The sequence below is a fragment of the Medicago sativa genome, chromosome 1 (genome assembly GCF_051527215.1).
Source record: "Medicago sativa cultivar Bolivia chromosome 1, Bolivia_mono, whole genome shotgun sequence".
NCBI lineage: Eukaryota > Viridiplantae > Streptophyta > Magnoliopsida > Fabales > Fabaceae > Medicago > Medicago sativa.
This window is the reverse complement of record NC_140749.1, coordinates 14,679,284-14,695,181: the sequence shown is the minus strand read 5'-3', so window position 1 is coordinate 14,695,181 and position 15,898 is coordinate 14,679,284. Positions and strand designations below refer to the sequence as shown.

General features: G+C 33.0%; 3 protein-coding genes across 3 annotated transcripts; 2 read left to right on the top strand and 1 right to left on the bottom strand.

Moving 5' to 3' along the window:
* Positions 1-846: 846 nt before the first annotated feature.
* Positions 847-1,212, top strand: LOC146952962 (uncharacterized). The gene has a single exon (XM_085740623.1). The coding sequence runs from the start codon at positions 847-849 to the stop codon at positions 1,210-1,212; it is 366 nt and encodes a 121-aa protein (XP_085596749.1).
* A 5,242-nt stretch (positions 1,213-6,454) lies between these two features.
* LOC146952961 (rust resistance kinase Lr10-like) lies at positions 6,455-8,702 on the bottom strand. Its single transcript, XM_085707306.1, has 2 exons — positions 7,981-8,702; positions 6,455-7,889 (listed from the first exon to the last, which is right to left on the bottom strand). The coding sequence occupies exons 1-2, from the start codon at positions 8,588-8,590 to the stop codon at positions 6,781-6,783; spliced, it is 1,719 nt and encodes a 572-aa protein (XP_085563432.1). The 5' UTR covers positions 8,591-8,702; the 3' UTR covers positions 6,455-6,780.
* A 1,546-nt stretch (positions 8,703-10,248) lies between these two features.
* On the top strand, positions 10,249-15,306 carry LOC146952960 (rust resistance kinase Lr10-like). Its single transcript, XM_085707282.1, has 4 exons — positions 10,249-11,191; positions 11,436-11,468; positions 13,641-13,664; positions 13,789-15,306. Exons 1-4 carry the CDS (start codon positions 10,276-10,278, stop codon positions 15,045-15,047), a joined length of 2,232 nt encoding a protein of 743 aa, XP_085563408.1. The 5' UTR covers positions 10,249-10,275; the 3' UTR covers positions 15,048-15,306.
* The last annotated feature ends 592 nt before the right edge of the window (positions 15,307-15,898 follow it).

Sequence of the window (15,898 nt, the reverse complement as noted above, 5' to 3'; positions counted from 1 at the left end):
TAAAAATAAATTAAAAAATCTCCATCATATATGAATTTTATACATGAAAGTACATATTTTATTAAATATATTTTTTATTTTATAAGTATATATAACATTTTAGTTTTCTTAAAAGTTGAACATTAATTTTAATTGCATTCTCCCTCCGATCCAAAATGTAAACAGAAAAAACTCGCTTTCTTTGTCCCAAAATGTAAGCAAAAAATACAAACTTTTATACTATTTAATCTTGTTTTCCAAGAAAAACTTTTGTTTATTTTCATGAAATTAAATTCAAATTACATTCAATTTTCTCTCTCTTCCATTTTCTCCATAACCAATAGCCAATGAAAATTGTTTTTACATCTTCCTATAAAACTTATTCCAAAGAAAACACAAAAAACTATACTCCAAATTCTTATATTTTAGTTTTCTTAATAAGTGATTTTATTTTATTTTTTTGCTTACAATTTCGGACGGAGGAAGTATAGTATAACATACATCTAAAAGAGTCCTAAATTATATGACATTTTGAACATTTCACATGTATTAAGAAATGTGATTAATTTTGTGTAGGAAAGAGAGATATTATGAGTTGTTTTGCAAAACTTATCCATAATAAATTATATGGGAAAGATAAATAAAAGAATTGATAGAAGAAAGAGTAATAAATAAGGAAAAGTAACATTAATGTTATATTGATATTGTAAAATGACATATCTGTGATGGTGTTGGTTCGGCGGTGGGTAGCTGGTTCCCCGACAATTTACGTCTTAAGGTTGGGAACAGTGCTACTACTTTATTTTGGTTGGACAGGTGGTTGATTTATCAGAAAATAAATTGCCGATTGTAGAGGAAATGTTTGCTATGGGGTGGGATGAGGTAGGGGAGGCTTGGAAATGGAGAAGGAGATTATGGGCGAGGAAGGAAGAGATGGTAGAGGAGTGTAGGATTTTATTGTTGACTGTTGTGCTGCAGGTTGATATTCATGATGTGTGGGTGTGTGTCCCTGATCTAGTTGGTGGGTATTCTGTCAGTGGGGCATATCACATTCTCACTGATAATACTCCCCCCCATAATTATGTTTCCGCGGATCTCTTATGGAGGAAGGATGTCCCATTGAAGGTTTCAGTGTTTGCTTGGCGGCTTTTGCGGAACAGATTACCAACTAAGGTGAATTTATTTCGAAGAGGGATAGTTCCTCAGGAGTCTCAGTTGTATGTTAGTGGTTGAGGCTTGCAGGAATCAAAGAATCGTTTATTTTTGGCATGTAGTATTTTTGGTCAGATTTGGCAACTTGTTAGATATTGTTTAGGTGTCCATTCAGCGGATCCATCTACCCTTGTAGAACATTTTCTTCAATTTGGCACCTCTTCAGGTTGTGCAAAACCAAGGTGTTCTTTCATATTTATGATCAGGTTTGCTAGTTCTTGGGTGATTTGGAAGGAAAGAAATGATAGGTTTTTTTGTGAAATATAAAGCTTTTGGAGAATATAAAGCTTCTTTCCTTTTGGCGGTTTAAAGCCAACTTTGTTGTTTTTCCTCATCAGTTTCATAATTGATGACAAAACCTTTTTTTATGTTTGGGTATTGGCTAATGTTTGTTTGATACTGTTGAACACTTGATGTATATTTTAGCTCTCTTTTCCGGCACATCTTGTGCTCGGAAGATTGTCTGATGTTAGTTGTATATATCATTTTAATCTTTTCAAAAAATAAAAATTTGGGACAATTTTTTTTTTTAAAATGTGACATATAATTTAGGAAAGAGGGAGACTATATAGTAATAAATATCTATGATTAAAATTTGGCTTCTCAATTGACCAATTAAAAAAATTTTGGTTTCTGAAGTACAAGCTAAAGATAAATATAAATTGTAGGTTGGTAAATTACTAGAAGTTGATTTATAGATATTGACGTTGGCAATAAGTTATTTTGACGATGTCATAGTGATTGGCTTGCATTCTTTGCATACTCTTAGTTAGAGGATTGAATCTAGCAGCTTATTTTAAAAAAAATAAAAAATAGTAACACATGTGAATTGTGAACGAGTCAATAAATCAGCTGAAGAGGTTCAACGAATTGTGTGGTTGAACCGTGAATGGATGACACAATGTCAATGTACAATTTTCAAAAACACTGTTTACGTGTTTCGGATCAGTGATGACCAGCTTTTGCATGTTCTACTCAATCTATCAATTTATTTTGTCAGCAAAATAAAGGTGGTAGATCTATTAGATAATTGAAACTATTATGCCTTTTGTTGACCAAATGAGAATAGTAATATGAATACTTCATGCTCTTGGATCTCTATGTTTAATTTAATTACACCTCATATATTTTTATATTTTTGGTTACACCTAAATTTTCATAAAATATTATTTTAAGTTAATACCAAAATTGTCTTTTTCATATAAAATTTCTCAAAACTCTCTTTTTCATTGTCGCACTATAAACGGCACTCTAAACTTTCACCACCTCTCATCCATAAATAATCATGGATGTGCAACCCATCTCAATAAAAGATTAAAGAATTAGATCATAACATATCCTACCCATACTCTAATGCATGTAGGTAACTCGATTTCTTCTATTTTCCAATTTTTCAATGATTTTGGGTTTCTATTTTGTCTTTGTTCCATGTCATTTGACTTCTATAGAGAAGTAGTTCTTCTATGGTGTGTTAACTAGGTTTAAGTGTTAATCCCAAGTTAATGTAATTTAAATTTACGTACTGTTAAAATTTAAGATAAGGTTAACGCAAATTAAGTTTAGGTATGTACACTTAAACTTAATTTAAGCATGTACAAATTGTTAACCTCTTGCTTACGTAAATTAAGTTTATGTATGTACACATAAACTTAGTTTAGGTATATACAATTGTTAACTAAAGTTTAATGTAGTTTAAATTTAAAAATAGCTACATCACTTAAAAATAAGGTTAACGCAAACTGCATTTAAATATGTACATGTAAACTCAGTTTAAATATGTACATGTAAACTCAGTTTACTTATGTACAAATTACTACCGTTACCATTTATTTTTATGTACGTGCCTTTTTACTCAAACCGAACATATATCCTATAATAAAGAAAGCACAGGAAAATTAGGTGTTACCAACCTTGAATACAAAATATATCAAGAATCAATATCGAAGATTATCTTTTAAATTAGGAAAAAGTTGCGAAGAAAATGAAGAGAAAGTTGTACAATTGAGTTTTGGAAGATGAAATCTAAGACAAAAGAACCCATAATAAGTAGACATTGGACATGCAGAACAACATCAACCACACGACAAAAATTGCACTTTAGGCAGTTTGGATTGCACATAAACATCTCAAACTTTCAAAAATACCCCCATTTGGAGTTATGAACCATTTAAATCGGTTAAACGACTAATCGTTCTAAAATGTTCTACCTCCTGTTTAGAGGCCTAACTAAACGCTTCATTGCTACAAACTTGAGGTAAGACTTTTTAGATCGATTAATCGTGTAATCGATTTAAAAAGTGATTTGGACCGTACCTAACGGTTCGTAACTCCAGGTGAAGGAATATTTGGAAGTGGTTGTGAAAAATCCAATCGGGGTAAGTAGCAATTTTCCAACTTGTCATGCTTGCATTTCAGCTAGTGTACAACACTACAAGGGATCCAATTCTGAGTCCGTTTGATGGAATTTTTTGTTTTGACATCCATTGTTTCTTAGAAACACATGGAAATGACCAAAAACACCCCAGCGGTTCAATAAGAGATCTCAATATTATGCCTTGAAGAGGACTCAAACCTCCACGCTATTTAGCACGAGATTCTGAGTCTCGCGTGTCTACCATTTCACCACCAAGGCATCTTTAAAGTGAATTATATTCTAGGAATATGATATCTATCTAGTCTTATATATGGTCATTTTCATATGTTTTAAAGAAACAATGGATGTCAAAACAACAACATTCCCGTTTGATATTGAAGGTTTTCTTGCCACTATGTGTTTAGTTGGGCTCTAACCATTTAAGAAAAAAAATAGAAAATTGATCTTCTAACTTCAAAAATTGCTCTTTATCACCCCGAAAATACCAAAATACCCCCAACGACAGATAACTGTCGTTGAGTGCAAACAACAGTTTACTACCGTTTTGAGTATTTTGATATTTCGGGGGTGTTAAAGAGAAATTTTTGAAGTTGGAAGGGTAATTAAAAAAAAAAAAGTTTCGAGTTGTGAATTTGAATCGTGCAATATATTCAACCGAGTAGAAACATGGAAAGTTCCTTTCTCACAACAAGGTATGAGTTTTGAAGATATGTTTTCGGGAGATTTCTGACTTCGAAAGTGTGTGTATTTTTCTGTTATGTGAGTTGCAAGATTGAAAGCCCCAAAGTTAAAAAATGTCAAGAAAATAAAATTGAATTCCTACATGAAAGGGTTAGCTGATAGATAGAGAGAAATTTGGGTTATTTTCACTTACTCTTCCCATTTCTTACAGAGGCTAGAAACATTTCAGGTTTCTCATTTGATTCTTGAAATGTGCAATACTGGCCAAACTATAAAATAGTAAAATATGATTCTTGAAATGCAGGATCACTCATTTGGTTTCTTCTAATTATTTTGGACCTTGCTTTTATGTCAACCCTAAGAATGTAATCAAGGAAGTCACCCCATTGCGGTAAAATGGCAGCAAAATCATTACTCTTCCAAAATAGCCATGGAATGAGATAAATGGTTCCTTTCATCAAGGGAAGGAATTGATTCTCCAGAAAAATGAACAAAATAGACTATGCAATATGCTATGTGATTTTATTCTTTCATGTGATTAGTATATTACATTTACAGTGCTTGTAGTTCACTATACCAAGCAAACAACGATCAAAGTTACACCCTTTCAAAAAAAAAACGATCAAAGTTACACATTTACAACGAACACAGAACATGTCTTAGCCAAAACAATGAACTTTAAATGATTCAACATCTGTCACATAATATAAACAAAGCTACATGCTTTAAAACAGCAACTATTTTCAAAACTACTCTATCCTTAACTAAGCCGACTGCGTCAACGACGATCCAAACTAGGCCTATTCGTCGCAAGTCCAATACGCCATGCAGAATCTCCCGAAAGCTCCACATACAAACATTTGATCAATCGGGGATTTGCGTATCACCGCGACATCCACACATTCAGGAAACACCCTCAATTGACTTTTCCGCCAATCATCTCAACAATATCACTATATGATAAGATTTCATCACACTGCCTTAAGTTTCAAAGTGCCTGCAAGTATATCACCCCATTAGGGACCTCGCGACACCATCCTCCACACACTCCCTATTTTAAGGCCAGCTCAAGAGCTACACCCCCAATAACAGTTCTATAAAGTCATATCCTAACTAAAATAATCCAAACACATAAAAGAGATTTTGAAGCTTGAACAAAATTATAGTATATACCCAAATATGCACGAAATAAAGGAATATTTTCACTTTGTTTAACCTTCCTCTAGAATCGCAACTTATAAAACCAGTAATCCATTTCTAGAGATTATATAAGCAACAAATTGAACCATAAATAGTAAAATACATAATATGTGATCTATCACTTAAATTAATAAATAAAACCAGGGACAAAAAAAAAATTCACACAATATCCACATAATTTTATTATTATGCTATGGTAATCTTAAAGTTAAAAGAAAAAAATATTAAAATCAGAACAACGACTATTACGATCCCAATCTCCATACCTTTTAGTAAAATGGTTAACAAAATCACCAGTCTTCCACAATAACCTTAAGAATGAGAGAAATGGATCCTTTTTTTCATGAGAAGGAATTAATTCTCCTTCTGATGAATGAAGAGAAAACACACTAAAACACTATCTTCTTGATTTCATTCTTTCATGTGATTAGTATATTTTACATTTACAGTGCTTGTGAAATTCACAAGTTGTGATTCATTCTGGAACCATTTCCTCTATTCCATCTTGTTCCATGTGAAAAAATGAATTGCTCAAGTTTGACTCATTTATTCAAACAAGCCTAATTAAAAGCATGAGTTTTCCCTTGTTATGAAAGAGTGAGACTTCGGTATAACTTATTTAATAGTTTCATTCATAATTTTAGTTTAAAAATGTTCCAACCACCCGCAAGTAATTTTGCAGCGGTTTAGACGAACCCATGGAATAATCAATAGTAGCAAAAAAATGGAAATTTTGTTGTGATTGTGACAGTTGAGAACATGCTCTGTCTTCTTTATTTGTAATTTTGATGTGGTTGGAACTGGCGCCTTATAAGCAAATTGAAACGCAATTGATAACTCTCAACCATCGCAAGTACGTTTAAATTGCAATAACAGAATAGCAGGATGCATGTTCTTGTGTTTTATTAGATTCAAAATTCCGAACACGTAGGAAAAAAGAGGAAACACATCTACTATTCTACTATAATAAAATAGTAACTGTAGTGGAACAGAAATGATAGACAGAAGTGCTTGGTTCAATGGACATGAGTTTAATGTGCATGAGTTTTTGGTACAAGAACAGTGCAGCAACAATGAAAGATTCAGATAAACAGTTTAATAGAAGTATTTTGTTACTCTCATAACTGCTATCACTATATTAATTCAATTTCTTTGCTAGCTATACTCTCATTGTTAGCTTCTACATATACTCTGCAGCTTTTCCATAGCTATTGATCAGAAAAGAGGAATCTCAAAATTTAATGTGGATGAAATGGAAACAAAACAGAAACAAACTTAAAGAAATGAAACTAAACAAACCATATCAAGTAACAATAATACTTTTATATTCTATTCTATTCTAGTTCTTGAATCACATCTAGTTCTGAATTGAAATATTCTGTAGCTGTATTTGCGGTTCTGTTAGTTGAAGATGAATCATTGAAAGGATTGGTGGGAACATTTAACTTGTCTAACTCTCCTTGTAGCATCTGCACCACGGTTTTCATGGCTGGTCGATGCACTGAGTGCCACTGAATGCACCAAAGTCCGACAATTGCAAGTTTCTTTGCAGTTCTAAAATCTCCATCAATAGGGATATGTACATCTCCCCCTTCAAACAAACCGTGGATCCAATCTGGATACAAAACTTGGAAATTTTCTTCATCTGTGACTATTTTAGTATTCTTTCTTCCTCTGACCATCTCCAGCAGCAACATGCCATAGCTGTATATATCAGATTTATAAGAGACATTCCCAAAGTTTCGAGAAAAAACTTCAGGTGCCATGTATCCTAATGTTCCTCTAGCCGCAGTCATCGATACAATACTTTGATTTTTGGAGCACAGCTTGGCTAAACCAAAGTCTGATATTTTTGGAGTAAAATTGTCATCTAACAAGATATTGTGCGGATTAATATCAAAGTGAAGAATTCTATGATCACAGCCCTGGTGAAGATACTCAATTCCATTGGCAATGCCTAGAGCAATTTGTTGCAATAAGTCCCAACCAAGGAAAACATCCGTGTTGTCAGGTGAAGAAATGAAATTTTGCAACGAACCATTAGGGAAAAAGTCATAAACCAAAGCACGATAAAATCCATCAGCGCAAAAGCCAAGCAACCGGACAACATTAACATGATGGATTTTTCCCATAGTTCCGACTTCATTTATGAACTCTTTCCCATCTCCCTCTGTATTACTAAGCATCTTCACAGCAACCATAATTTGACTCGATAATTTACCTTTGTAGACAGCTCCATGAGATCCTTCGCCTAGCTTTTCCTTGAATTGATCAGTAATTCTGTTGATATCGGCATAAGAAAATCTAGTTGGCTTTGACGCTTCATAATCCTTCAGAAAGTTTTCAAGTCTAGTTTGATCTTCTCCTTTCGTCCTACGATAGAGGTATACTCGAAAGAAAACACCAAACAAAACAACCAGAATAGTTGAACCAACAATTGCCCCTGCAGATTAAAAATTAAATTAAAGAAAAAATTGAAATAATAAATGGAAAGAAATAGAATTGAAGTTACATATATAATCTATTCTATTCACCTGTTGTTGCAGCAATAATGGATGTGTGCTTTGATTTAATGTGTGGTTGTAAACATTGTCTATTAAAAGTTTGTTCTGACCAGTTCAATTTGAGATAGTTATTGCTAATATAATAACTTGAATCTATTGGCAAAACTTTATCAAACATTCTGGTGCAACGTAATAAGTCCAATTCGATGACACTTTCGGATGAATCAGCAACATAAATTGGACAAGATAACATGTCTTGGGCGCCAGGTTTTGTTTGTTCCCAGCTTCTGAGATGTTGTCCAACTGAAGAGCAATTAAAGAAAGTAATGTTGTTGACGCTGCTAGGAAGATTAAATAATGAAGCAAGACTAAAAGGATAAAATAGTGAAAAATTGTGTGTTACAAAGATACTAGAAAAACAGTTTTGTGGGTGAGACAAGTATAGTTGTTGAGATTGACAATCTATGTCTGTAACAAGGAGTTTAACTGGAACTGGATCTGCTGGAAACTCAATGATTTGATTCTTGTTACGCGAACAAGATAGACGAAAAGGGCATTCAACGGACGAGTTATCATTGTTCTGACCATTTACAAGGTTCGTTAGCAGCAGCAGTATCAGTGCAAATATTATTAATGACATGTTGAAGGGAATCACAATTATATTCAAACTTGTATAATTTCATATATTAGCCAGCTCTCTGAAATGAAAAGAATATGCATTTAATGTTGAAAATAATGCTGCAAGAAAATATATAGTAAAACGTTCAAAGTCCAAGCATCATGTACATTGCAACGTCATCTAAGGAAAAAAAATAAGGAGACTAAAGATATTATATTGAACCATTGTTTACTTTTATTGTATATGTATATATAAAAAGTTGAAAAAAATGCAAGACTATTCAAATTTTCCAACAACTAAACAACGACAATTTTGTCAGTCCTTAATATTTTTGGAGGAGTGTTAACGGCACTTGCTTAGTATATGCATTTAATTAGAATAAACAATATTAGCTGAATCTCAATCACAATAAGATCTCTCTTTCTTACCCGCCACTTGCAATACCCCGTCACATATTTAAATTTAAGGTTAAATATGTTTTTGGTCCATACATTTTACGTGATTTTGAAGAATAGTCCCTACAATTTAATAAATGTTTTTAAAATCCCTACATTTTTGCTCCGTTGATACAATTGGTCCTTGCCGTCTATTTTTGATGACTAGGCTAACGGAATGTTGATGTGGCATATTGTGGGCCCCGTATTTTTTGAGTGGCACAGGTGTCATTAGTATAAATATTATAATTAACTTAATTAAAATTTATGTTATTATTAATAAAAAACCATTTTTCCTTCAAAAAAAATCCTTTTTATCGTGTTGCATCCTCCCAAGCCTAATTTCAGAAATTCATTCAACCAAAAATAATCAATTCCCATCACCATCTTCATCATTATAGCTTGAAACCTTCCCCTCAAATATCAACAAAACATAGCAGCAACAAGAGAACTAGCAGTACATCAACAACACAAACCATATCTAAAAACATAATCCAATTTAACTGTAAAAGAAATCAACCACAAGTTTTAAGCACGGAATCCCAATGTGACGCAAATGATTTCTAAGATTAAATGATAAATAAATTAGTCAAATTATTCAACGTTATTAAACCAATTTTTCTTTTAAAAAAAAAAACCATTTGTTTGAGTGTGCTCAAACTTTTTACATTTGGGTTGTCCCTTCGGTAAGTATTTCTCCCAATGAAGTTCCATAATTTGAATTATAACTAATTTGAAAATTTCTTCAAAAAAACTAATTTGAAAATTGGACAAAATTAAACATGTTAGTCCATAATTAAAATAATCCAACATTAATTATCATAACTAGCATCAAGACGGGCACGAATACTCCATGTCCGTCTATCCTCTCGCTAATGCGTATAAATTACGAACAATAGTTTTTATGAAATTTTAATTAAAATTAATTTTATTTTGATTTTGATTTAGATCAAAATTAAGGTATAAATATTAGATATTTTGCACTTTCATATTTTAAAAAATTATACTTATTTTCATGAATGATACCAACAATATAACAAATATAATATCTTTTTGAATGACACCAACAAATTGCATTCTGATCAAATTTGCTTAAGGGTATAATTGGAAGGAGAAAAAGTCAGCCCAAATTTATATATAGTATAGATTTCCGGTCAACAAAGTAGAATTTTATATGCTTGTAACAATGAAAGTCAAGAACGATGGCTAAAAGAGTTCAACACTGTTAAAGACAATCTTGTCCTTAGATACATCATACATGTCCCATTTCATATGATATCCCCCAACTCTAAATTGAAAGCCAATTTCCAGCATCAATCAATCATGTGCAGAGGAAACTCATTCTTATGTTTCCTCCAAATTATGGTTGTTGTTATGCTACTGCATCATCATCAAACATGTAATGCAACAAATAGTAATATCAATAAAACTTGTCCCCCTTCTTCATGTGGCAAAATCAGTAACATAAAGTATCCCTTCCGACTTAAGAATGATCCCGCAACCTGCGGTGATCCAAGGTACGAGTTATCCTGCGAAAAAAACGTCACAACGTTAAAGCTGTTTTTTGGTAAATACCATGTAAAATCAATCAACTACAATAACTACACAATTCGGTTAGTTGATCCTGGAATAAAAGAAGGTGATTGCTCTTCAATTCCCTGGAATTTCCTAACCTCATCAAATTTCACAAGTTCTTACAATTATAATTACCACGAGGATCCATATCAAGCTTTCCAGGACAGAATAGATGGTGGAACATTACAACTATTCAAGCACGTAGTTTACATGAACTGCAGCAATCCTATACGGGATGATCAAGCGTATGCGGATGCAGATTCTTGCATCAATTCAAATTCCCAAGGTGGCCATTTTTATACCATTGCTGGAGATTTGAAGGTTGGAAACTTAAAACATGATGTCTGTCATGTGGAGGCTGTTACTGCGATATCTTTGTTCGGTTATGATAATACTGATAGTGAATATGAACGGGACATTTTCTATCAGAAGTTTTCGTACAATGAAATTCATAGAATGTTGGTGGATGGATTTGAGGTTGCTTGGATGAGTGGTCCTTGTGAAGATCTTTGCGGAGAACCATCTTGCTCTTTTAGACAAACCACTGGGAGACTTAAATGCGACGATCATGGTGATTACTGTATAACCACAATGGGATTTCATGTTGGTTGTGGTAAGAACAACTTCACATTTTCTTTTTTTACTTTTTTTATTAACATTGTTATCTGTGTTAAATGCACTTTCAATTTTCTATTTTAACTCAATCATCATTTCTGTCTCTAATTTCTTAGATCCAAAAAATTTTTAGCCTACTTTTACAAGTTTCAATACATTTGTAAGATAAAAAGCGGCACAAACAGTTGTTTATTTTTTATATTGAGCACTAAGTTCGCTAACTTACTTTATTTTAACTTTAGGCCCTCCATCAAAGCTGCGAATGTTTGTCGAAGGTAAGTAGAAATTCGTCCTTTTAACTTCTTTAGTTCTTTATCTTTCTTTTAAATTTAGGACCTCCATCAATGCTGTGAATGTTTATTTGTTACAACTTACTTTATCATCAATAATACTGAATTGTCTGATAGTCTATAATAAATTTTGTGCTTATTCAGATACTTAATTAGCACTCATAGAATTATTTGCCAAGTCCCAGGTCCTTATGTAACTATAATAAATAGTTAGCAAGTCAGGCTCTATTTTTGGGTTTTCTTATTTATATGTATGTAATCTACACACTAAAACAAACAGTCATGGACAATTGTTCTCTTTCTAAGTTATATAGTAAGTATTGTTTCTAAACCAATCTACTTCTTACAGTCTTTCCTTCTTGTTGAGTTAGAGTTCCCTCTTCTTCCTTTTATGCTTATAGATTCCTCACAAATTGCAAAATATATATGGCGTCATTCCACTAAAGCGCAATAAAATCGTCTTAATGGATAATATTTCCTTCCTGGTCATTCTAATTGCTTAAAGGATGCTTTTCCTGTCCTATTTTCATATTCATCTAGTAGAATTTAGGACCATCGCTCTTATTTGGTGTTTGTACAAACTAGTGGCTAAGGTTTTGACAGGAAGGTTGACTGTAATTATCAATCATCTAATCTCCTCTGATTAGTATGCATTTACCAAAGGTAGGAAATTAACTTGTGGGGTGCTAGTGGTGAATGAAATTATAGAGCTAGCTAAAAATTCTATTAATGAATGTTTTATTTTTTAAGGTGGGCTTCAAATAAGTTTATGACCGGAAACTTTTTAATTATGTGTTCGGGAGGCTTGGCTTGAAGAAAAATGGAGATCTTAGATCCAAGTAAACATTTACTCCAAAGGGAACTTAAACAAGCTGACACAAAATGGTTTTGATCAAATTGATGCAAAATAATATCTCAAAACATTTACCTTTCTTTGATGAAGATGTCTATCAAGGTTTCAGAACTTATTTCTCAACTTAAAACACAGTTTCTCTTGGGTAATTTGAAAGTTACTAAGAAGATATCTTTGATTTGGTGGTGTGAGTTTATAAATTTATGCTTGAAGGAGGTTTTGGGGTGAGAAACATGAGTTTCTTTAACCTGAATCTATTGGGAAAATGGAGATAGAGGCCTCATACCAGAGTCCCTACCTTGTGGCAGGAGGTTATTGTTACTAAGCATGGTTCCTTGGTTAACCTCTCATATCTCTTGGTAGCCGCCCTTAGGGATCGAATTATATCAAACCAGTGTGATTGAATTGTCAGAAATTAGGGTCATTAGGAATGAGACATGTGGCTTTGGGATCTCAACTGGAATAAGTCTATTCTTGTTTTGTAGTAGTGGTTTGTGTCTTGACTGTCTTCCATGGCGACCCTTCTCTGGGGGAGTGTTGTTCTCCCTTATTAATTACTGCTAGTCTTGGGGGCATGACTACATTGGCCAGTGTGCATCGAGTTCAGAAAATGTTTCACTCTATCAATCTCTACTTGATTAGAGTGACTTCCAGATGAGGAGATTCGAAATTTGGCAAAGGTTTGGAAGAGTTAGGACTATCCAAGGTTGTTTCCTGCTCCTGGGAATTGTTTTTGGATAGGGTTGTGACCCCTTAAACCTTTTTCATTGCAGGATTATCCAACAAGTTAGTAGACCTACATCTGTCTTTTGCGGTTCTACTAACGATTCATCATTACATTTATTTCGTATTTGCAATTTATTCCTGAGATTTTAGTATAGGATTTCTAGGTGGCTATGGTGGGATTTGGCTATACCACCGAAATTGTTCTGCTTAATCTCAGTTTTCTACTTGATTTGGAAGTCGCAAAACTTTGCAGTTTTCTCTAATAAGACTATGTTTGTATCTTTTTGTTTTTATTAGGCTTCACTTGTTTCCTTTTTTTCTCTTCTATTGGTTGTAATATTTTCTACGCTTGCATTGTTGTGTAGTTTTATTGGCTTCCGGAGTTGGTTCCTTTTCTTTCCTGTTGTATTAGTTAGACAACATACAATACTCTTTTTCTATGAATTTAATTTGTCATTAGAAAAAGATTTAACACCTATAATAAGTAATGTTACTATCTAGTTACATTTGTGTGTAAGTTTGTATTCTTCTAGCAATCTATTTCATTTGGTAATTGACTCACTTAAAATTTCTCGCAGGTATTATGTATGGCATTGCCAGAGGTAATTTTTTACTCTAATAGATATTCCTACATTTTCAAATTCACAATGTTATTTGAACATTACTTATATATTTGTATTGTTAAATATTTATAGTATTATTGCATTCGTATATGAAATATTGCAGGATTCTTGCAAGCATTTGGTGCGACAATATACAATGGTTCAAGGGGGATTTCTCAATCTAAACTTGGTATTGACATAGGAACAATCATTGGAAAATATGTTTTGGCCCCGTACATTTTAGTGAGACTTTTGTTTGGTCTTGTAGTTTTCTTTGCAAAATTGATTCATAAATATCGAATAAGGCATACATCAATGTATGAAAACATCGAAGATTTTCTTCAAGGGAACTCCCTCATGCCAATCAGGTATTCATACAAAGAGATAAAGAAAATGACTAGAGGTTTTAAGGACAAATTGGGTGAAGGAGGTTATGGTAAGGTTTATAAGGGAAAGCTACGCAGTGGGCCATTGGTAGCCATAAAGATGTTGGGTAAACACAAGGGTAAGGGAAATGGGCAAGATTTCATTAGTGAAGTAGCAACAATAGGAAGAATACATCACACCAATGTGGTGCGACTTATTGGATTTTGTGTGGAGGGATCAAAAAGAGCTCTTGTTTATGATTTCATGCCCAATGGCTCTCTAGATAAATATATTTCATCTAGAGAAGATCATATTTCCTTAACTTATAAACAAATGTACGAGATATCTCTTGCAGTTGCACGTGGAATTGCTTATTTGCATCAGGGTTGTGACATGCAAATTTTACATTTTGATATCAAGCCCCATAACATACTTCTAGACAAGGACTTCATTGCCAAGGTTTCAGATTTTGGTCTTTCAAAACTTTATCCTATTGACAATAGCATTGTAACTATGACTGCTGCTAGAGGAACAATTGGTTACATGGCGCCAGAATTGTTCTACAAAAATATTGGTAAAGTTTCCTATAAAGCCGATGTGTATAGCTTTGGAATGCTCTTAATGGAAATAGCAAATAGGAGAAGAAATTTGAACTCAAATGCAGATGATTCAAGCCAAATTTTCTTTCCCTATTGGATTTACAATGAATTGGTTGAAGAAAGGGAGATAGAAATATTGGGAGAAGTTACGGATGAGGAAAAGAAAAATGTGAAGAAAATGTTCATAGTTGCTTTATGGTGTATACAGTTGAAGCCCAATGACCGTCCTTCGATGGACAAAGTAATAGAAATGCTTGAAGTAGATATTAAAGACATTAAAATTCCTCCAAAACCTTCTCCATATCCAACTGAAATTATTCAAGATAATGGAGTTAGCTCTAATGAATCATTATCGGATGATGATGTCACCTGCTCAATTAGTTTTCTTGAGGAAACTATGGAACATCCTTTACTATAGTAGCAAACTACTTATGATAATGATTACTAGCTATTGGTCTTTTATTTTCATTCAGCGTTTAAATTTCACATTTTTAGTGAAATATTTTGATCCTTCTAAACTATATATCTTATTTGTTTTTTTTATTTAGGAAATATATCTTATTTGTTGTCACTTGACTCATTTCTAATTGTGGGCATAAATCTTTTCATCCTTTATAATTTGTAGCTACAAACCATTTATTGGAAAAGAAGAAAGCAACCATCGTATATTTTCTGACTGAGATTTTTTTTGGGTGTGTGGTATGGTTTATTTAATTGGTTGTGCATTCATAGTGTTCTTTCTAATATCACTTCTTTGCGCGCTTCCCTCTTTAGCGATCTTATCTCGGGTTGTAAGGAGTCAATAATAACCGACATTAGGTTATTTGGTTGGTTTGCGCTTGAGTTCTGTGAAAAGAACATAATAACCGACTGTTTAGTCATAACGAACATTCTTTACCCCAGATTTTAGATCAAGTGAAGACTCTTGTTTGGTGGTGATTTAAATCTAAGAAGAAAAACACTAACTATGACTTGAATCTTTGGTGGCTCTATCCGTTTAGTTGTATTGGCCTGATGCTTTTCTTTGGCAGCTTTCTTTTTTCATTTTATTTTGACTCTTCATGAGAGCTATTATGTTTATGTGCACATCTTGTACTCTGAATAGGTTTTGCTTTGTTTTTAGTATAATATTTTAGCTTCTAAAAAAAAAAAGTTTGCTGCAGTACCAATTATAGGTACACCATTTGGATCAACTCCAATGAGGTAAATTGTTTCGGAATTTGCTATATAGCTTGATTTAAACAACCTATTATTAATTACAGAGGAGTG